Raw genomic sequence first — 24,458 nt, 5'->3', positions numbered from 1 at the left:
TTCGGCAATGCAGACCAGGTGTATTGCTGCTGGATGCAGCAAAACAACTAAAGATGGGGTCAGGTTGCATGTGTTTCCAGCAGATCCCATGTATGGGCGGTTGTGGGCCCGAAAGTCAGACTCACAAGAGCAATAGTGGTCCAGTCCGACGTCTTTTTCAGCACTACGCAGAGAACACTTTGAGCCGTCGTGCTTCGAATCCGGAATAAACCACACATTTGACATGAAGATAAAGGTTATTCTAAAACTTGATGCCATCCCAACAACTTTTCCAGAGTGGGAAGTCAAAGAAGGTACCTGAAAGACGTGACAAACCTAGAGGAGCGTATACCAAACGCGAAAAATTCGGGTAAGTTTGAACTTTTAGGGTAGGTTTGTAGTTAGTGATTCACTGTGCAGGATAATCTCAGTGGACCGTTCGCATACACAGCAGCCATAGTGCGTGCAGTCTGCTCTTTGACCGTACATGTGGTGTACAGGGCCTGACTACACATTTTTTCTTCAAATATCGCGCCATGATTGACGTCATGAACAGCGCCCTTTCGGGTCGGGGTCTACTCTTCCATTTGTAAATAAAATGAGAACTAAGTTTTTAGAACCTTAGTTAACTGTTTATTCACATTCCACATCATTGAAAAAATACCACTTCCAGGTGACTTTAAGAACTAGAACAGCGAAGCTGCCATGGTGAGCTGCTGATCACCAGATAGAACCAATGACCGTCAGAAAAACTAATCATTTAATCAACTGATGGTCAAAAGGGTGGGGACATTGACAAGTATGAAGTAATGACCATTTAAGGTTTTCATTGCTTTAGCTCATTCAACTTGAACCAGTGATCTTTGAGTTTTATCTTTTCATATTATATACATGTAAGCAGCAATATTTGGTTAAAGTTTTGCAGTCTTTAGTGATGCACTCTTTGAGTTTTATCGTTTCATATGCATCTTTATGTAAAAAGTAATATTTGATTTAAGTTTCAAGTCAGTACATGGTGGAAATAAGGAGTTGCCTATTCAAGTTTTTCATTGTACATGTAGTAGCTTATTCAACTGAAACCAGTGAATAATTCTTTAAGTTTTATCTTTTTTTTAAAAGCTAACCCACACCTGTGACCTCATGCTATTGTTAAATCGCTCCATTATTTGGCACGAATGGCGCGATGGGTACATCTATTCACCCATTGTGCATTAAAAGAGTTTAAAAGAGGGAATAAAGTAAATGAAGTCAATGACGCCATGGACCATATATTATTTTGTTTTCAATGGTTTTTAACACAGGTTAATAGAGCTACGCATGTATTGCAAAATGATCGTTAAGACTTTCCACAAGTGAACAGCTACATTATTAAATTATTATTTAGGTAAGATGTTAAAAAATTGTAGAACTACAACAGTCATTTAAGCAGGTCTTAAAGTCAAATAAATCAATTTCATTTTAACCAGTATTATTATTTTTGTTTTAATATTAATTCAAAATGCTTACTTTATCATACTTTTGTATGGGTAGTGAATAAAGTCCCTAAAATTTAAGATTGCAAAGATACTTCTTTCAATATCATTATAAAAAACCGGAATTTAACTGAAATTTTTGATCAAAGTTGTGTCCGAAATATCTGAAACTACCGGCTGGTAGGGTAGGTCATTTCTTTTAACCAGTTCTTCTTAAAAGTAGTTTAAAATGTTTATCTTATTTATCATACACAAAAATGGTAAGTGAGTTAACTCCCTCAAAACTTAGTTTTCAAAGATACTTCTTTCAATACCATTATAAAATAACAGGAATTCAACTGAAGTTGTTGAGCATCAATTTGTTTATCAAAACAAATGTCAGAAATATCTGAAATTACAGGCTTGTACCCGTGTAGGTCACTTCTTTTATCTTCACTTTTTGTTTTTTTGTAGACCGAGCAACTTGGTTACAACATCATCTACGTGAAATAGTCACTTTCTATTACTAACTTGTCTAAATTGACTTCTGAGTCAGGAAAACAAAATCACTTATCTGCTGCCACTTTCCCTCCCGATCTATGATGCCACTATCAAAGGAACAAGCGTATTTCCTTAATATTGGTCTTCGTCCATGTACTATGTTCACGCACCACCGGTGGTGTTCACTGAAGTGAACAAGCTTACATAATACATACAAACAATTGACCTAAAAATTAAACAATATCGCGCCATTCGTGCAAAATAATGGAGCGATTTTAACAATAGCATGACGTCCCAGTGACACTGTCTAGAAAATCCTTTTCTATCACCCCGATTCTGAAACAACTACATTAGCTCCCTATCTCTCAACGAATTGCCGCGATGCCCTAGCGAATTGCCACAATGCCCCTTTAAAAATCCTGACCTTACGGCACTAAATTTGACATTTTCACACTGATTTTGGCAATTGAGATCTGTATTTGTAAGTCTATGTTTTTCCCCTGGCTGTTTTGTTGTTGTCCAAGGCTTCTTGTTTTGGATTAATGTTTGTGACCCACCACTACTAGCGACCTGCCTGCCTTGCGACCTTCTTTTTCATTGGTAAACACATGTTTGTGTACACACAAAAAGCGTGGACTTGTAAAACGTCAAAATCAGATTGAATGGAGGTAGCGGCAGACAAGCTTTTAGCCAGCAATGCGTCCGGGCGTCTTTTGGACGCCCTATTTCATTTTTGGACGCCCCGAAAAACTGTCGGACGCCCTTGAAGACGCCCTGTTAAGCTTAGGCATTAATCGAATTGTCGGCAAATCATGGTTTTGATGAAGTATCTTGATGTCTTCCCTAATTGAGACGTCTTGCAACCACAAAGGGCTGTTTAAAAAAATATAAAGTCCCAGAAACAACCACAAGATTCCACAATTGATCCTGAAATACCAGGGTTTCTTTGAAAAAAAAAACATCAAAAGACTCTAGCGCCCAGGCGGTCTCCCACAGACACTGCAGAAGTAACACAGGTCGTTCACACGCCGTACTAAAGTTGGTCTAAGTCCACTTAGACCGGTTCGGGTTCAACTTTTGTGCGTGTGAACGCAAAAAAAGTTAGACCGGATCGGGTTTAAACCCCAAAACTTAAACCGTCCAGCGAGGCGGTCTAAGTCTAAACCGGTTCGGGTTTATCTTTTAACACTGCGTGTGGACAGAATGACATCCGGTTTTAACTCACAACGGACGACCCATTGTGTGGTTCAATGCACACGCCCGGGACCCGGAGTGCTTGTATACGGTTTCTGTTGCCTCTGATGCTGAAAAGCACCGAGTATTTATATTACGTTCTTGCCGCTTACCGAGTTGGCGAAACCCTCTCGATCGGTGTATGCAGTTTAACACAGGCCCACGCCCATGATTTATTAAATTCTGAAACAAAATTATATTTTCCAAGCTTTTTTTGTTGAGTGTCCTACAATAAATTGAAACTGTTTTCCATGCGTATACTACGAGCGCAGCGAAGAAGCATATTTTGTAATGCTTCTCACATGTAGAGCGCTGCCATCCCATAGTGATCACTCTCTGATATCCCATAGTTACCATCACCGATCCCGTGGATGTGCCTTTCTATTGCCGTCACCGTTACTAGCGTGCTGTACTGCCAATCTAGGAGAATGAACTGCAGTGGGCGCGAGGCTGTGTGTAGGGGAAATTCCCTACGCCAGCAATATCACCACGTTGTTGGGAAGTTGGGAAAATACTGCAAAGTACATGTATTTACGTAACTTGCACGTGTGTAGTTGTGTTTATGAACGAAACGGAATAAAAATAGCGGCACCAGCTTTTGAGAGATCGCAACTTCCAATCGATTGAAGTACAAACTAAAAGTATTTATTAAATTGGAAACAGTGGTATAAAACAAAACACAAAAATGAAACGTGTTCTGTTTCATGGAATATGGACAATATTTTGGTGAGTTTTCTCGGCGGTTTGTATCAATATTTTGTTTGTTTAAAAAAATAATTTCGAGTCGTGTTCATGTTTGTTTTAAGTGCCCATATCCTCCCAACGGTAAAACTGTTACCGCGTTCGATTGAGCCATTTGTATCCAATAATTATGCCCTGTCTGATCATCCAGGGCATGGGGCACTCAGTATCTCGGCATACATACTCGGTGCGTGAATCTGATGAATAAAACCGGATGTTAGAGCAACGGGGTCGCGTCTACTTTGACCTCTTAAAACCGAAGATAAACCGGATCGGGTTTAACTCTGTGCTGTCTGAACGCAATGGGTTTTTATTTTTACGACCACCCCCCGCTGCTCGTAAAAGTTAGACCGGTTCGGGTCTAAGTTAGTACGCTGTCTGAACATACCCAATGTATCATTTTACCTCCCCTGTGTGGGAGCCTTGTGCGCCGCCTTGCCGCCGAACTGCAGACCACAATGGGATCATATTACACAAACCACAACCCATCCACAACCGTTTTATGAATGAAAGGTCACCCCATGTGCATTATGGATGCTTATTGGTTAGCTAGAATGAGATGGGCGGGATCTAGCTAAATATGCACACATGTAAGAATAGTCATGTGCAGTAGACACTTTAAAAAGACACTTTATGTGTGTGTAATAGAACTCTATTGTGTAACTGAAAGGCCCATGTTCACACCATGGGTAGACAGTACACCCCACAGATCCATACCCCGATTTGTAATTTTATGTTGAAATTGGGCGTTGTAAATATGCCAGAATTTTAGGCTAAACATATAAATGATACTATTTTGATGACATAGTGTGGGATAAATAAAAGAAATATGCTCAAGCTTACTGAACCTTGTATCTGGCCATTGAAAAAACAAACATAAATTTGATCAGACTCAATACCAGTTAGGCCTATTGTAAGCAAAACGAAAGAAATACCCAAATTGCTACTATCTGCCAGCTGCATGTTTCTGCAAGATACAATGTACAACCAATTTATCTTATACTGTCGCCCATTCATTGTTTGCCAGCAAGGGTATCAAATTTCACGTCAGACACCCGAGGTTTTCATTTCACACACAATTTATTTTGTCATATGAATGGTTGTAGCCTACTTCATCATGGGGAAAGGAAAATCACAAATTTCTTCCAACATCTTGCCAGAAAGTCACCCGATCCAGTGTCGAGTGACCCGAGTGACTGTTCTAGCAGTGATTTTCCTGACCCCATGCAACAACCGGGACCCTCAGGGCAAAATAACAGCTCGTCCCACTCCCATTGTGAGTTCGACTTCCCTGATTCGAACCAAGAGACAAGCCAAGTCTCCCAACTGATGTCGATTCCAGTGACAGCAACCAACATCAGTCTGTACCATGCCCATCTAAAAATAAAAGAGTAAAGAACACAAGATCTAGAAGAGTCCTCCCCAAAAAACAAAAGACAGTGGAAAAGAAATTTGTCCGTACATGGTTGGCTACCCAAAGCATACGTTGAGTTGAGCACACAGTAGATGCAATAGCTCTGTGGTACATGTCATGTACCTGGCTACATGATAGCTGAAAAACTTTCCCCAAAAATTTGGACGCCCTGTTTTTCAATCAAGTCAAATTTGGACACCCTATTTTCAAATCCTGGCTAAAAGCTTGGCGGCAGAGCCCTAATTTTGGGAAACATCATACTCCATCAAGTTCATTATTGATTAATCAGCTTGCCATCCCACAAAAGACGCAAAAATAAGCAGGCAGGCGAAATGGCTGAAGTGGCAGCAAAGTGCCAACGTTTAGAAGCGTTTTTTAATTAGGTTGTTTTACATTTTTATAGTGTTCATTTTAGCAGTCTAGCGTGGCATGAACGTCGGCATGCGCGTTACAACTTACATAGCTATTAATACTAGGCAAATTATTTTGTGCTAAGGGGGTGGGGGGTTTGTTTTTAATTTTCATAATCATATTTATTGAGAGAAAAAATCAAGTGATTTATATTAAATTTTAAGGTAATTTTTTTTCGAATACTAGGCAAATTATTTTGTGCTAAGGGGGTGGGGGTTTGTTTTTAATTTTCATAATCATATTTATTGAGAGAAAAAATCAAGTGATTTATATTAAATTTTAAGGTAAATTTTTTCCGAATCAGCGGATTTTGTTGAGCCTCCCGGTTGTTGGCGGGTTGTTAGCAGGGGTGGGTGGGGCTCATTTGTCTCGCAGAGTTAGGGTGGTGGTGAGCCGGGGATTGATCTTTTTTCTTCAGATTAGCACGTATGGAATTAATGTTCTCAATATTTTTTCTGTATGATTTTTTCAACAGAGAGTGACAGTGCAGCCAAAACAATGGTGCCCAGAGCCCCATTGCCGCAAAGCATAGAAAAGATGTTTTCAAAACTTTTCTACAAGCTATTTGGACAGTTGTTGAACACGAAACACTACCAAACATTGCAGATAAAAGGAATAAACCTTTCTCAATATGAATCCGCAGTCCGATAAGAAAAAAAGTAAACCATTTGCTGTTTTTTTTTTTAAGCGTGTGTTTATGCATGGTTTTTAATGGTTATGTGAGTAGTAGACAGCCTGTGTGCGTGTGCGTGTGCGTGGTGTGTTCGTTCTGGCATTGCTGCTGATAATTCACTCAGTGTACATGTACATGTACATGTACATGTACATAGAATATGTACATGTACTGCATGTACAGGTACGTCGTGCGTACAAGGCATCCATTGACCACAACTCGAAGTAAAAAACACTCAGCAATTCTTTTCATTAGCAACCTATAAAATCATAATCCAATTAGCTGTTTGAAGACTGTTAGTTCTAGAGCTCTCCGTTGAATCCACGACCTGCTAAAACTGCTATTGTTGGTCTGAACAATGGTAGTGACAAAAGGAATTTTCCTCCGTTGAAACTACGGCGAGCACTCCTGGTCATTTTAGCCGAACTTAAATCAACGGAGCTAACTCCGTTAAATTGAATCAACGGTAAAAGGGCAATTTTAACGGAGGAGGTTTTCATAGTGTCACGACACACACACACACTTAAATTATATTTGTGATGGGCTCTGCAAAAATAAGTCACAAGGGTGACAATTGAAAATAAAGGCCATTAAACCACATTTAAAAAAGAATGTTTTACAATTTTCTGTTTTCACCCTCCCATCACTCAACAGCTCTGTGCTGGAAAGTGGGTTGTGCGACAAGCGACTCTATTTTGTAGGGCCTGTCACTTTTTTTACTGAAGGAAAACATAGATTTTTAACCCCCCGTAGTCAGACAAACAATAGGACCAAGGGATTTCCAACGTAAGGTTGTGCGCCAAAGCATGTTTGTTTAAACACTTGATCTCCCAGATAAACTGTCTGGGGTATTTATGAACAGTAAAATTATTACCTTTTTTGTCAAAGGCGAAGGACCAATCCAAATCACGGTCATCATCTTCATTGTCACTATCCATTTTTCCTATTCCTGAATTGGCAATTCTGACAAAAAGAAATGAAAAAACAAAATAAATCAAGTGTCAAATTGTTATAGAAAAACGCTTTAAAAAATACCTTTAAAGATTTACAAGGCACCGGAGCTCTGAACCAAAAGACCACCAAGCTTTCGGCCACAATTCCACTAAGACCACTAAGCTCTGAACCACTAGATCTGAAGCCATGAACAACTACAACCGAATCTCTAGACCACCAATAGACAACCCAGCTCAGAACCACAAGACCACTGAGCTCAAACATAAGACCACCAAGCTCGACCACTAGACCACCAAGCTCTGAATGGCTAGACCGCCATGCTAAGGACCACTTAACCACCAAATTGGAACCACTTGACCTAAAGCTCTGAACACTAAATCACTAAGGTCATTACCACAAGCTCAACCACTAGACCACTCAGCTCAGAACCATTGTTAAACTGTGTCTTTAAAAATATTTTGCTATCATTTTAGCGGATAAATTCAATAGTTTCCTATAAATCTACATTCCCATTACACAAAAAACCATGGTTAATCGCAAACATAATAAAAGAAAGTCACTCGCACGAACCCATTGAAAAGCAACTTGCTTTTCCCACCATTGCTCAACCCTGTCCCAACAGAGACAACATAATCTGTTAACAGATTTGGCTAAACAAAGCGAACAATTCATAACAAACCTCTCCAGTGTTTATCTTTCTATTCATCAGAAAATCGCACTGGGCAACGGTTTGAACTTCGTTCCTACCCTGCCAAACCCACACGCCGTTCTCTTTTGATAGATATAAATACTTTCAATCGATGAATGAAAATGAAATACCTTATGCACAATAAGACTTCCCAATCACAACCCTTCAAACCACCCTCCACCTGGTCACCCGAATCAACCTTTAATCTCAAACTTGAAGATTATTTGGAAGCCACAAAATTCAAACTTGCCGTTTGAAACAACAAACAAACAATATGACCAAGAAACACAGATCAGCTCTCCTACAGTTGGAAAAAAAAAAAAAATTGTGATCAAACCATATGACAAAGGCAGAGGAATCTACATTATGAACACCCTTGACTATCTAGCCGTAGGTTTCCGCCATCTTAGTTCTCAGCACTATCAACAGCTAGAACAAGATACTACACAAGATACAAGTCAATTAGTTTATAATGCCCTCACCAAAATGGCCAACCAAAACATCATCAACAGCAAAACCTATGAGTACCTCGACCCCCTCAAACAGAAAGTGGTGTGCCCGACAATGTACTTTCTACCAAAAATACACAAAAGACCCATTATGTGCATAACAGACATTTTGCGTAAACCAGCAGAAACTTCTTTTCCACAAGATGTACAGTACTGCCAAGAAATATTTGGCCCACGAACATGATGACCATGTTATTATAGTGTTTTATGCACACAGTGATCAAAGTTTAGAATAGTCGAAACAAAAAAAACTCGAAATGGTTTCAGTATTGTGTTTTAATTATAACACAACACAATTGAAACTGCCCTTCCTGTTTCATACAAACCACGAAAGGGACACCCGCTTATCTTTCATTGTTGTGGTTAAGTCATGAGGCTCCAGGCCCTCTGGGAGTTGGGGGATTAAGATTGTTATCAGCGCTAATCCTACTACCATTTGACAAAGGTGTGAAAGCCATCCTGCCTGAAGGAATCCCCCTGGATTTATTTAAATGGAACACTAGGATATTGAGCGATATTATATTTAAAATTATAAGAAGTGTTAAAAGTGATTTGGTTTTAGTTTTTGAACGGTCAAAGTCCATCAAGGAACGGAAAAGAACCGTTAATTGTTTGTGTAAATTTTCTGTCCGCTGGCTGCGCAGTGTATATATATATTAATATTGTGTATAGATAAAGTAGTGCCGGCATTCGAGTAATGGGGAATTTTTTTTTTAAGTTGACAGTGTCCCACCTCCCCACTTTGTTATATTTTTGCCGTTATGGAACAAACATTTTCTTAAATGGTAGAATGTCCGTATTCCGTCTTTTAGTATTACCAGCATTCAGTTATAAAATGGGGGTTCTCCCCTCTCCTCTTTGTTAATTTTTTTTCAGTTTTTGGACTAGTAAACAATGTGTTTTTAAATGCTAAGAATGTCCATATCCCTTCTTTTAAAGTTACCTAGAAGTGGTATTTTTTTTAAATAAAGCTTTTGTCACTAAAATATGTGTTTTTACGAGAGGAATGTGAATAAAAAGTTAACTAAGGTTTAAAAATATTAGTTTTGATTGTATTTACAAATTTACGAGTAGGCCCCGACCCGAGAGGGCGCTGTTCGTGACGTATTTCAAGGCGCGATATTTGAAGAGAAAATTTGTAGTCAGAGGCCCCCGTACATTACGTCTGGGATCATGGCACATCAAAACAAATTTAGACACGATTTTACACACATACGTACATTGAAACTTGATCATGTTGAACGCCTAGTGGTTTTTACAAAAGCTATATTGCTGCTATTTTTATTTAACTATGCGACTTTTTAGTGACCAAATGGGTTGTAAGATGTGGGTCTGCCTACGTATTATTAAAGAAATACGGCCACGGAGCAGACTGCACGCAAGCACTATGGCTGCTGTATAATGTGCGGACGGTCACATAGGACCTGCACGCACAGTGAATCGCATGCGGTACCAACACAAAATCGTGTCACTTGGCAAAAGCTAAAAACATACCCTCAAAGTTCAACCTTACCCGAATTTTTTCACGTTTAGCAAATGCTCCTCTGGGTTCGTCACGTCTTTCAGATACCTTCTTCGACTTCCCACTAGCTAGAAAAATTGTTGGGACGGCGTCGTGTTTAAGAATGGCTCTTCTCGTCATGTCAAATGAGTTGTGTATCCAGGATTCGAAGCACGACGGCTCTAAGTGTTCGCTGCAGCGCTGAAAAAGACGTCGGACCGGACCACTTTGCTCTAGTTAATCTGACTTTCGCAGCCCACAACCGCCAGTACTTGGGATCTGCAGGAAACAGATGAAGACTGACCCCATCTTTAGTTGTTTTGCTGCATCCAGCAGCAACACACCTGGTCGGCATTGCCGGAAAAATGCAAGAAAAAAACCTTTTTCGCAGCGTACAAACTCACGTCTTAGAATTACATGTACTTTTGCATGTGTGTTTATCTACGCATCGAGGGGGGTCTATGTTTGATCGAGGCAAAGTCTTCCTTTTCCTACGTCACAAAAGGGGTAGGCGGAGTCAACCCCCCCAGTCACTTAATTAATTTTTTTAACATCGTGACAAACAATTACTCAAAAAATTGTTTTATTGTTAATAAACATATACTCTTATGTTTAAAAGGAAAAAAAATCCTATTTCCAGGTGCCTTTAATATTGCCGGCATTCAATTCTTTGGGAATTTGTTTTTAACAAGTTAAGAAAGTCTGACCTTCCCCTCTTTATTATATTTTTGCCCTTTCTGAACAAATGCATTTAAACAATGTATTTTTAAATGGTACAATGTCTGTTTTCCGTCTTTTAACATTGACGGTACTCGAGTATTGGGTAACGTTTTTTTTTTTTACAAGTTTACAATGTCCGACCTCCCCTCTTTCATATATTTTTGCAGGTTTTGGACAAACATTTTTTTAAATAGTAGAATGTCAGTATTCCGGCTTTAAAATATATTGTCGGCAATCGAGAATTGGGGAACATTTGTAGAATGTCGGACCTCCGAGTCCCCTCCCCTCTTTTTCTTTAGTTTCGGGACAAACATTTCTTTTAAATGGTAGAATATTCGTATTCCGTCTTTTTAATATTGCAGGTATATGATTATTGGCAAACATTTTTTTAAACAAATTAACAAATTTTTCAGTTTCGAGACAATGGTACAATGTCTGTATTCCATCTTCTAATATTGCTGGCATTCGAGTATTGGGGAGCGTTTTTTTACAAGTTAAGAATGTTGGACCTCCCCTCCCCTCTTTTTCTTTAGTTTCAGCACAAACATATTTTTTTTTAATGGTAGAATGTCTGTATTCCGTCTTTCAGAATTGCTGATATTCGAGTATTGGGGAACATTTAAAAAACAAAATTAAGAATGTCAGACCTCCCCTTCCCTCTTTTTCTTTAGTTCCGGGACAAACTTTTTTTTTAAATAGTAGAATGTCTGTATTCCGTCTTTCAGTATTGCCTGCATTCGAGTATTGGGGAACTTTTTTTTTTTTTTTTTTTTTACAAATTAAGAATGTCGGACCTTCCTCCCGCTTTTTCTTCAGTTTCGGGACAAACATTTGTTTAACGGTAGAATGTCCCTATTTCGTCTTTTAATATTGCCGGCATTCGATTATTGGGGAGCATTTTTTTAACAAATTAAGAATGTCGGACCTCCCCCTCTCCTCTTTTTTTTCCAGTTTCGAGACATTCCAAACATTGTTTTTTTATGGTAGAATGTCCGTTTTCCGTCTTCTTATATTGCTGGCATTCGAGAATTGGGGAGCGTTTTTACAAGTTAAGAATGTTGGACCTCCCCTCTCCTCTTTTTCTTTAATTTCGGAGCAAACATTTTTTTTTTAAATGGTAGAATGTCTGTATTCCGTCTTTTAATATTGCCGGCATTCGAGTATTGGGGAACATTTTTTTAACAAATTAAGAATGTCGGACCTCCCCTCTCCTCTTTTTTTTCAGTTTCGGGACAAACAGTTTTTTAATGGTAGAATATCAGTATTCCGTCTTTTAATATTGCTAGCATATTAATATTGGTTTTTACCCATACACCGATGTGTGTTAGCACTGTATACTCAGTACTTTCCCGAGTCCTGTGAAAAAAAAATATCACAGGCATGTTACTCGGGTGGGATTCGAACCCACGACCCTTGCAATTCTAGAGCAGTGTCTTACCAACTAGACTACCGAGGTTGCCCGGCAGCTAGAGGCAGTTCGAATCCTATGTTTTGGCAGCGGGTACCGCAACGATATAATAGATGTTAAATTTGCATCGGGGATAAAGAATATTAATATTGGTTTTTACCCATACACCGATGTGTGTTAGCACTGTTTACTCAGTACTTTCCCAAGTCCTGTGAAAAAATATCACAGGCATGTTACTCGGGTGGGATTCGAACCCAGTCGTGGGTTCGAATCCCACCCGAGTAACATGCCTGTGATATTTCTGTGATATGCTAGCATTCGAGTATTGGGGAACCTTTAACAAATTAAGAATGTCGGACCTCCCCTCCCTTTTTTTCTTCCGAGTCGGGACAAACATTTTTTTGAACGGTAGAATGTCCGTATTCCGTCTTTAAGTATTGCCGGCATTCGATTATAGGGGAATTTTAACAAGTTACAATGTCCGACCTCCCCCCTTTGTTATATTTTTGCAGGTTTTGGACAAACATTTAATTTTAATGGTAGAATGCCCGTATTCCGTTTTTTTTTTGTCGGCATTCGAGTATCAGTGAACATTTATTTTCAAGTTAAGAATGTCAGACTCCCCCCCCCCCAATTTGTAATATTTTTGCAGTTTTTGGAACAAAAAATTTGTTAAATGGTAGAATGTCAGTAACATTTGTTTACAAGTTAGTTAACAAGTTCTGACCTCCCCTCTTTGATATATTTTTGCTGTTTCGGAACAAATGCATTTAAACAATATTTTTTTAAATGGTAGAATGTCCGTATTCCGTCTTTTATTATTGCCAGCATTTGAGTATTGAGGAACCTTTAACAAGTTAAGAATGTTGGACCTCCCCTCCCCTCTTTTTCTTTAATTTCGGAGCAAACATTTTTTTTTTTTTAATGGTAGAATGTCTGTATTCCATCTTTCAATATTGCCGGCATTCAAGTATTGGGGAAATTTTTTTTTTTTAACAAATTATGAATGTCGGACCTCCCCTCTCCTCTTTTTTTTCAGTTTCGAGACACACATTTTTTTTTTTAAGGGTAGAATGTCCGTTTTCCGTCTTCTAATATTGCCGGCATTCGAGTATTGGGGAACATTTGTTTTAACAAATCAAGAATGTCGGACCTCCCCTCTCCGCCTTTTTTTCAGTTTCGTAACAAACATTTTTTTTAAGGGTAGAATGTTCGTTTTCCGTCTTCTTATATTGCCGGCATTCGAGTATTGGGGAACATTTGTTTTTACAAATTAAGAATGTCGGGCCTCCCCTCCCCTCTTTTTAATCAGTTTCGAGACAAACATTTTCATTCATTTCATTCATTTCAATACATTTATTTCAATGTTACCATAAAGTTACATTTGTGTACATCATTAAAGTTAATATACATGATAATGAATAAATAATGGCAAACCACAGATGTAGTCAAGACAATAACAATTTTCACTGAAGTTGAGTAAATAATGACAAACAGGACAACATCTAGGCATAGGGTGAAGCAAGGCTTTTGTTCCCGTACCTACGGACAGACAAAAAAACGAACAAAACAAACAAACACACCAACAAACTATCACAACACTTACATTAAAAAATATGTACATGTATGGGTACAAAGACAAACATCATCCAGAAAATATATCATAACTTTTCATTATTAACTAAGAATTAAGGACTGCTTTTAATTTTTTTGCAAATTTTGACAAAGTGCAGATTTAAGTGAATCACTGAGACTATTCCAATATGAAGTACCACGTTGGACAAGACTATTTCTAAATAAAGATGTTCTGTTGAAATGGACATAAAGATTTTTCTTACGAGTACTTTGAGTATCATACGAATGAATATTTGAAGTTAAGGTAAAGAAAGAGTTAAAACAAGAGGGTAATGCATTATGGTTGTATTTATACATAAACTTATCTAAGTTAAGGCGATAAAGATCATTTAATTTTAGAAGTTTAAATTGTTCAAAAAGTGGAGCTGAATGATCATGATAACCAGCATTAGAAATGATTCGAACAGCCCGCTTTTGTAAAGTAAATAGTTTGTTACACTGAGTTGAAGAACACCCCCAAATGAGAATTCAATAGTTTAAATACGGCAGAACAAAAGAATTATAAATGGTCAATAAGATATTACTAGGTACACTGTAGGAAAAACTTTTCATTATACCTATATAATGTTTAGATAATTTAATACCTATATGTTTAGATACATCTTTGATATGATTTTTCCAAGTTAAATGTTCATCAATATATATACCTAAGAATTTCGTGACTTTCAGTTGATTCAAGTTGATACCATTTAGAACTAAGGGAATAGATTGAGTGTATTTATATTGATTTGCACAAAATATAGCATAGTTAGATTTTAGTACATTAATACATAACTTATTTGCTAAAAGCCAAGTACTTATTTAATAAAGTTCCAAGTTAAGGTTCTGAAATGCAGCATCTACATTATTATGACTGTACAATAAACTTGTGTCATCTGCAAATAAGCAAAATGAAATAATATCAGATGAGTTACAGATGTCATTGATGTAAATAATAAAAAGCAAGGGACCTAACACGGAACCTTGTGGAACACCACAAAAAATAGGTTGATCAATAGAATTTCAATTCAATTCAATTCAATATTGGTTTATTTTCATATAAAAATACAAGACCAAATAAAACGTCATAGACTAATGGCATTTGGTTAACAATAAAATTACATCAAAAATATATGTACAAGTTTACATGATAAGACAATAATTATTATTAAAAATATTACTATAGTTAAACAGACAAACAGGAATTGGGAAAACAGCTATGGACATCAGGGGGAACTTGTGGACACAAAATAAAAACAAAACAAGGGAGTTTAAAACAAAACAGCAACATTCTGTAGGCAAGGGAGGTTTGGACACAACATGAGCACAAAGGAAATGAAACGGACCGGTTATCATGAACTGATTGAGTTAAGCATCTGGAGCATTGAGGGGACTGGCGAGTTTTTGTATCTCTGAGTTTTTATCTGAAGGTGTTCTAGTTGCCTGGTGTTTCTTAAAGTATGCTCTGACAAATAATTAGATTTACGTTCTGAGGGGAGGAGATGGCGATGATTATCAGAAGTGAGCAGAGATTTGGCAAATTTAAGAACTAGGTGTTTACGCCTTTCATTCAATGATTCAAGTCTAAAAAAATTCAAGTGATCAAGATAAGACAAAATATTCGGATAAGCAATAATACGCAAAGCCCTTTTTTGAACTTTTTCAATATTATAAGCTTGTATTTCAGTGATTCCCGATGACCACACAGCAACACCGGATTCGAGTAATGGGCGAATGTATAGTTTATAAATAACAATGAAGTCATTGGCTTGAACTTGATTTTTCTTTAATTTACTTAGTATGTAAAGTCGTCGTGAAGCCATACTGACAATCTGTTGAACTTGTTGGTCCCATTTGAGATTATTTTGAATGGTAATCCCAAGAAGCTTCAGTGATGAGACAGCTTCAAGTTGCACACCATTGACATGCAGCTGAATGAATGAAACCGGATTTCTAAGAAAAGAAATCTGCATTACCTTACATTTGGAAGGATTCAGTTTCATATCATTAACATCACATCACATCACAAGTTCATTAACACCAGATTGTAAGTTTGACTGTTCACCTCTGGGAACAATCTCAACCACACTGAGATCATCGACATACTTCCATCGATGTTGGATATCATTGGCAGCATCATTGACCATGGCCAAAAAGAGGATTGGTCCCAACTTTGTGCCCTGTGGGACACCACATGTCAGTCTCAGTGGGGTTGAGATTGCACCATGATACCGAACACTTTGGGTTCGACCTGTAAGAAAACTACATATGGTGGGAAGGATGGCTGGATTAACTTCCAATTGTATTAATTTTTCAACAACAGTTGTATGATTGACGTGATCAAAAGCTTTGCTAAAATCAACAGTACACAAGTTGACTGATGTTCCACCCTTATCAATATTCTTATGTATTGTATCCATCATGTCAACAAGATAATGCGAAACTAAACTACCTTTCAGGTTACCAAACTGCTTAGGATCAATACCTAGCCTGTTTTATAACAAAAAAATTGACGGCATTATATGAAACAAATTGTTTTCTATTTGATAAGTAACTCTTGAACAAGTCCAAGGCTATTCCACGGATACCGTAATGTTCTAATTTACGAAGCAAAATTTCATGATTAACTGTGTCGAAAGCCTTGGACAAGTCCAAAAATATACCAATAGAGATGTTCTTGTCATCAATAGCTTGTGATAATTTATTAACTACATAAGAAATTGCTAGGTCAGTTGATCGATTTTCTCTAAATCCAAATTGGGATTCAGACAGAATATTGTTTTTGTTTATAAAAGAGTTTAATCTAGAATAAATTAACTTTTCAAAAGTTTTTGAGAATATAGATACTACTGTGATGGGTCTATAGTTTTCAATATCATGCTTCTGGCCCTTTTTATGTATTGGAGTAACTTTGCCTATTTTTAACCCGTCAGGAAAAATTCCTAACGCAAAAGACATATTGAACAGCTCGGCTAAAGGCTTCGCTAATTAATACCTAGCCTGTTTTATAACAAAAGAACTTAAACCGTCACAGCCCGACGCCTTACCACGAGGAATTTTGTTAAGAATATCTACTACTTCCTCTTGCGTAATAGGCGTTAAGAAAAGAGAATGTAAACATCTGTCATTCAGAAAGGATTCAAACGCTGTATTACACAATGGGAGGTTACTAGCAAGCCTGGTGCCAATATTAACAAAGTAATCATTAAATGTATCAGCAATGTCTTTGTTATCATCTATTCTCATGTCATCCTGAATAAAATACGAGGGGTTTGGTTTTTGCTTATTCTTATTTAATAATGAATTAATTAGCTTCCATGTACCTTTCACATTGCCTTTTTCTTTATTAAATTTTGTATTTAAGTAAGTTTTCTTTGATATTCTAATTAAAGAATGTAACTTGTTTTTGTATACAGTATAACAAGATTTATTTTGTAATGTAGGGTTTTTAAGAATTTTTTTATACAAGTAATTTTTCCTTCTTATGGATTTATAAATACCATCTGATAGCCACAGAGACTTATATTTATCATAACGGCATTTGATTTCTTGCACGGGGAAATGTTTGTTATACAATGTTTGTACATGCTCCAGGAAAATATTGTATATTTCATGAATATCATTTGGAGACTTAAAAAAAATTCCAATCAGTCTCATTAGATCATCATTAAAACTGTTTACATTATTTGTGTTAAAATCACGACTGACATATTTACTTTCACCCTGATTTTTTTCTTTAAATTGATCAATATAAGAAAAGGTAAGTGGTCACTTATGTCAGTAACTAAAATACCAGCAGAATGGTTTAGAAAATCATTTGTTAGTATATTATCAATTAAGGTTGCACTATAACCTGTGATTCTAGTTGGTTTGCTTATGGTGGGATAAAACGATTGAGAAGAAAGAACATTAAGTTTTGTACAGTATTATCAGTATCATACTGGAGTAGATTGATATTAAAGTAACCCATAATATAACACTTTTTATTCTCAGCATTAATATGACCTAAGATTTCATTGAAGTGATCAGTGAAATTATCACATGAAGCACATGGTGGTTTGTATACAATCCCAATGATAACATTTGCTTTGTGTAAATTAACAAGCTCAATTTCAGAATCATTGACAGATAAATCGTTACAAATACTATATGCAAGATCTTGTTTTATATAAAGTGCCACCCCACCACCTCTTTTATTGTGGCTACAAAAACCTTCAACTATGTAATTTTGAATTTGAATCAGTGGATCATGAATATCTTTTAGCCACGTTTCAGATATCCCTATAACTGAGAAACGGTTTTCCGATAGGTTTACATAACTAACAATATTTGAAATATTTTGGGTAAACTCTGATCGTTAATATGTAATAATTTACTATCAGTGTTACTCTTGAAGTTATCAAGGAATTGGTCTTGGTCATAATAATCATAGCCAATATCAGGGGCTTCAAAATTTAGATCTGGATCTATGCTAGTATTTGTTTGGTTCATTTAAAACTTAAAGCAGCATAACATTTACAATTTAATGCAATATGTTGAATAAAATTGGAAACCATTGAATAAATGAAGGAGACGTAATTATGATACATTGTCTTATACCCGAACACATAAACATACACAAACACAACATGGAACAATGAACACAATTGTATGACACTACATTCAATGTAATCGACTATAAAGTGTGAATTTATAGTGTGATGGTAGCTCTACTTCATGCCTCACCCCCAAGACGGAATGATTTGAACGGGCCATCGCGTAGTTTGTACCGTATAAGTGCTGGAACAGAATACGGGATGTACCAGAAATCCACCCGCTCATCTTGCTGAATGCGCCGCAGATGTGTTTCTCTCAATTCCTTCCTCTGCCCTCTCACTTTGGGAGAAACATCGTCAGTGATGAAGATTTCTGGTTCTTATATTGATTCTTTTTGAGGAGTTTAGTAGGTCGTCAATGTTATCTTCCATGCTTCGAATTATGTGGAGATTATATTCGGTCTTTTGTTTGATGAGTGTCTTGGTACTTTCGAAGCTGTCCTGAACGAAGGTCACTGATTTTGTCAGATCAATGATGTTGGTGGTAACTTGCTGTTTAACGTCCTCGAACTTCAATTCAAGGGAAGTGAGCCTCGAATTTACATCATGAATCGACTCCAGGATCTTATCTAGCTTGCCGTTGATTGTTAACAGCTCACCACTGCAGGGACCGGTACCTCCGCCATCTTGATCAATGTCACTCGGGCCAGGTGACGGTGGTGATGGTAAGTCCTTTCTTGTGTTCTGTTTGCTGCGAGTTGCGACTGTTTTCTTGGTTCGTTGGTTGTCAGACATGGTCAGGAGCAGTTGATATTGCAAATTACTAGTGAAATGATGAGATTTTTTGCGGTATTTGGATGGATTTTGACGAATTTTGAGGGAGAGTGAAGTTCCACACGTCACACGTTCATGGCGATATATATAATAGATATTGGTTAATGGTAGAATGTCCATATTCCGTCTTTTAATATGGCCGGCATTGGAGTACATGTATTGGGGAACATTTGTTTTTACAAGTAACACATGTCGGACCTCCCCTCTCCTCTTTGGTACATTTATGCAGTTTGGGACAAACATTTTTTTTAATGGTAGATTGCTGTATTTCGTCTTTCGTCTCGAGAATGGGCAACATGTTGGGTTTTTTTGTTTGTTTTTTTTACAAATTACGAATGTCAGACCTCCCCTACCCTCTTTTTACTTCAGTTTCGGGACAACGAAATCAGAGAGGGTTGTTTTTGGCAGTTAGTTCTGCTAGGTGTTGAATGCGGCTTTTTTGTGAGTTGTTTTAAGTAAGATGGGGTTGCTTGAAAACAGATAGGCATGACAACAAACTATATTGTTGCTGGGAATGCTGGTAACCAGTAGCAGGAAGTGTCACATAAAACCTTTAGTCCAGGAGAACTGAACATGAACCGTGACATTGAGTACAACTAACCTTTTTTTTTTTTGCTGAAAGGAGTCCACCAGGGGGGTCCCTTTTAAGAATCTGATGCATGCCCAGCTGACAGGGTTGAGCATTTTTTGTTATTGCAAAAAAATCACTTTTCTCATATAATTGTGTACAAACGCTCATCAATGTGTTTTATATGATTTTTTTTTTATTGATTTTTTTTAAGGAGTGCCCCCTGAAAAGACAAGCATAATATCCCATAGGGATAGCTAAGAGCTTGTTTCAACAGACCATTCCACGATAAAAAAAAAACAAGAAGAAAAGAAAGGAGATAATGGTTATTGGACTATATGCCTCACTCACTAGAAAGTGATGAGACACACAACAACTAGCATCACCTGCAATCATAATTGCCGTAAAACAGGACGTTACTTAAGGTATTTATTTACTCTACATTTGAATGACTGCATGCCCTGGGTAGTAATGTCTGAGATAACCGATGATGGTAGGCTGTTCCAGATCTTCACAGCTGCAGGAAGAAAAGCCCTGTCAAAACTTCTAAGAGTTCTTGCTGCAGTCATACCCTGAGGGACCGGGGATTGTAGAGAATATCTGTTGAGTAGCAAAGATTGCCTGGTCAGTCGAGCTGCAGGTTGCCTTACAGGTGGGACTAGCGATTTCAGCAAGGTGGGGCACTTGATGCAAAACAGGAGGCTGCTGCAACATTTCTTCGATGGGATAAACTGCTAAGATTATGCCTCAGTTGCTCTTCCGGACCTAATCCTATCAGGCGACATGCTCTCCTTTGGATTTTATCAAGAGCCGAAAGGTGGACTGTGCTAGCTCCCATCCAGGCTAGAGGTGCGTACTCCATCTTGCTTCTGATGTACGTCTTGTAGATGGTAACAAGACCAGCCTTATCGAAGACTGGACCCAATCTGCGCAGCATTGAAGTACGCTGACCAGCAGTGCGAGTGATGTTCTTCAGATGTGTCTTCCATTCCAGTTTACGAGAGAAAGTAACTCCAAGAAGTTTCATCTCCGGCTTGTCACTGACAACCTGGCCTTGGAACATGATAGGTGGATGATTTTGGATGTCCTTCATGTTGGACACAGTGAGACACTGACTCTTGGTAGGCTCAAATTCAACTTTCCAAGTCTGACCCCAGATGTTTATTCGTTCCAGGTCTTCTTGTAGTTGATTAGCAGCAGCTACTCTCATGCTTGATCTTGTTTTAGGAGGTGAGTTCTTGATGGATGTGAATATTGTAGTGTCATCAGCATGGCGGATCTGAATGGCGGATCTGAATGGCGGATCACATCATGTAGATCTTTGATGTAGATCAGGAACAGAGTAGGGCCAAGAATACTGCCCTGGGGAACACTGGCATTGATCTCATAGCAGGCTGACTTCTGCCCAGCAACCACTACCTCAAGATGTCTGTTAGATAAATAACTCTTCATCCAAGTAAGGAGTTGGCCAGTGATTCCAAATGAAGTAAGTTTTTGAAACAGCCCATGATGCCATACTCTGTCAAAGGCTCCTTTTATGTCCAGGGCGACCACTCGAGCTTTACCTCTCTCGTTTAAGGTGCTGGACTATCGATGAGACATAAAGGTGAGGAGATCAGGGGCAGAGTGGAGGCTTCTGAAGGCAAATTGGTTGTCTGATATGAGGTTGTTATGACCTTTGACCTGGGTGCAACATTTCGCAACATTTCTATGTATTTATAACATGAGTAAATTAACTATAGTTAAGCCCTTTTCACACTACAGGTATTTCCCGGGAAATTCCCGGGAAATGTTAGTCGATCTGTTCACACTACAAAACATTTCCCGGGAAATATTATTTTCCCGGGAAATAATTTACCCAGTTAAGGGGTAGGGTTAAAGGAGTTAACCCCGGGGAAAAACGTTTTTCCCGGGAAAAGCAGCTAGTGAGAACGAAAGCAGCTAGTGAGAACGAAAGCAGCTAGTGAGAACGAAAGCGGGTTTAACTTACCCCACCTTTTGCTTCTACTGTGTTGAGACGTCATTAATCTCGGAAGGTCACAGACGTCAAAAATAGTGCGCCAAATAATTTGCGTGGTATTAATAGCCCTTTTTTGTTTTCTCCTTCTGAAAGTGTTTACGTTTAGGTACGAAAATAAAAGTGAATTACATCTGTAATTTACAAATAAATATATGACTTAAAAAAACGTGAATGGAATAGGAACAGAATAAATAGTTGGCGTGAACAAGCTTCCTTCTCGTACACACGCCATGTGTGTATGGTATTTCTTAATGCATGTATACTTGGCCGTTGATGGACTTTTGTTGTCCAGAGTCAGATTTGAGTTCTTCGATCGACATTGCTGTCTACCACCTGACAGTAAATATTTTAGTTCATACTGTTGCTCAATTTCTTACGATGAGTAGAAGTGACCGATGGAGTGATGATGAAATTTTGAAAAAACAAGAAACGGGAAAGTTTTCTGCCTGCGTGAAGCTGGATATGAACGGACCCCTGCCCATTGCAGATAAAAACTGAAAACCTTGGGAAAAAAGGTCATATCATAGGTCGGTATGATAATAGTTTTGTTTTTCAAGGCCTAAATATTTTCTATTGCATAAGTGTTCTCCTGCAAAAACATTTTTTTTTAAGAAACATACATTTCAAAGTCTTTATGAAGCCATGAAAAAATGCTAGCCAATATAGGGCTAAAGCCTATTCCGTGTTCTTTCTTTGCACGATGGGAAAACAGCACTGTTGTTGTTGGAAGGGAAGAATGCTTCTTTTTCTTTCTACTGCTATTGTCAGATTGTGCAAAATCAACTATGCTGTATTTTTTTCTATAAAACCTTTAAATATCTTGGCCCTAACATCATGGACATTATTATGCAATCCTTCGAAAATGCCATTCAGAAAATTTCTAGGCCTTACCCCAGGGTTGATTCCCTTAACCCTGCCCCTGAGCAGGGTTAATTATTTCCTGGGAAAACGTCATTTCCCGGGAAATTCCCGGGAGTATTTTTGTAGTGTGAACAGATCAACCAAAAGTTCCCGGGAAATAACTATAGTGTGAACAGGCACAAATTGAGATGAACGCCAACACAAAACCTCTGGGTAAAACACGAACACAAAAGTCCATTCAATTACAGTTCTCAAAAGAAAAAAAGCTGTCGCAGATGGAAAGCTCCCTTTCGCTTTTTCTAATAGCAACTTGCTCCCACCAATGGCCGCTCTTCATGGTAGACCAGATTGACCTTTGACCAATAAATACTTCCAGCAAGTGCCATGAAACCTGTCAATCGCACGACAAATTCCATCCGATTGTTATGCCGCATGTCTTTAAAACACTGTCACAGCAATCGTCTTCTCCTGACAAGACGCCAGCGACGTCTTCCCCGAACTGCAAGACTTCTTCTCCGCCGTAATCACACAATATATTGGTATAACAACACACAAATACAAAATTAAATTGCAGCATTTTGGGTCGCATGTGGCAAGGATTTTGCAGCCGGCCGCGTGGCATTGTGGGAACGGACTTCCGTCCACAAACATTGTAACTTCCGCATGGGCTGACCTGTTTACCACATTTCCTGGAGTTTGATCATAAGTGTGAAATGACCGTGCATATTCCTGGGAAATAGTACTCCCGGGAGTTACTAAATTGGGATAGTGAGAACGGTTGCTGGGGTGGCGTTGGGGTTAAAAACTCCCGGGATTTTCCCGGGAGTTTATTTCCCGGGAAATGGCTCTGTAGTGTGAAAAGGGCTTTAGACAATGATGTAATTGTCTCAATAAACAAATTTAGTCTCAACCGAATGCCATCAACTGTTGCCAAAATTACCCTTCAACTGTGACTGTTCCTCACCGATGATGGATGCCATGGTCAGAGGACATTCTGATGAGCGTTTGTTATCAATTAGAATAGTTGCAAAATGTTGCACCAGGTCAAAGGTCAGATCAGAAAAAAAGTAACCTATTGGTTACATAATTTCACCAAAGTGAGGTAAAAGTAAATAAATAATATTATTAACCACATGTCTACCTACATGTAATATCTGGTTAGTACACACCTGAAAGTATTCCTTGTCGAGAAAACATGTGAAGATTCTGTCGTTATCATATAAAACACATTGATGAGCATTTGTACACAAACATATGGGGAAAAGTGATTTTTTGCAATAACAAAAAATGCTCAACCCTGCCAGCTGGGCATGCATCGGAATTGCATACTAGACACCTCGAAGAACATATTTCTGAAAAAAAATCTTAGTTGTACTCAATGACACGCTTTACCTAAATTTTGGGGTTTGGCTCCTGGACTACTTTTTGTGTCTTCTTTTACAACGCCAGACACAGCAAGTGTATCACAGACAATGCACACCAGGGAGGCGTTGGTCCGTCATTGTTTGTCAACTTTGAAAATGCTAGGCATTGGGATCAGTCAGCTAAAACCACAACAGAGGTGCCACGCAGCTTTAGTGTGAGCATGGTTTTGTTGGTGGGGTTGTTGATCATGGAAGGAAATGAGCACCATTGCATGAAAACATGTAGGCTATTCAAATTCCTTATTGCGTTTGGAAACATTATATCAGACATTGTAAAAGTGTTTATTTTAGGAGTGCTTCTTAGAAGTGCTTCCAAAACAGCGAAGTTTAAAAAAAAAAATAAGAGAAGTACAAATTAAAAACAATAATCCCATGAACTATATGCAAAGTATTAGTTAACATATTTTGGTCCGATTTAC

The 24,458-nt window shown here is 38.1% G+C and overlaps 1 protein-coding gene across 2 annotated transcripts in view; it reads right to left on the bottom strand.

Annotated features, from left to right (window-relative positions):
- LOC139936992 (ataxin-7-like protein 3) overlaps nt 1-24,458 on the bottom strand; it is a 184,098-nt gene that overhangs the window by 105,537 nt on the left and 54,103 nt on the right. For both annotated transcript variants that reach the window (XM_071931905.1, XM_071931904.1), the window contains one exon: nt 7,278-7,366. In XM_071931905.1, coding sequence (XP_071788006.1) covers nt 7,278-7,366 — 89 coding nt within the window. The remainder of the gene's footprint in view (nt 1-7,277; nt 7,367-24,458) is intronic.

The sequence above is a fragment of the Asterias amurensis genome, chromosome 5 (genome assembly GCF_032118995.1).
Source record: "Asterias amurensis chromosome 5, ASM3211899v1".
Taxonomy (NCBI): domain Eukaryota; kingdom Metazoa; phylum Echinodermata; class Asteroidea; order Forcipulatida; family Asteriidae; genus Asterias; species Asterias amurensis.
The sequence above is the reverse complement of the archived record's forward strand: the minus strand, read 5'-3'. Positions and strand labels throughout refer to the sequence as shown.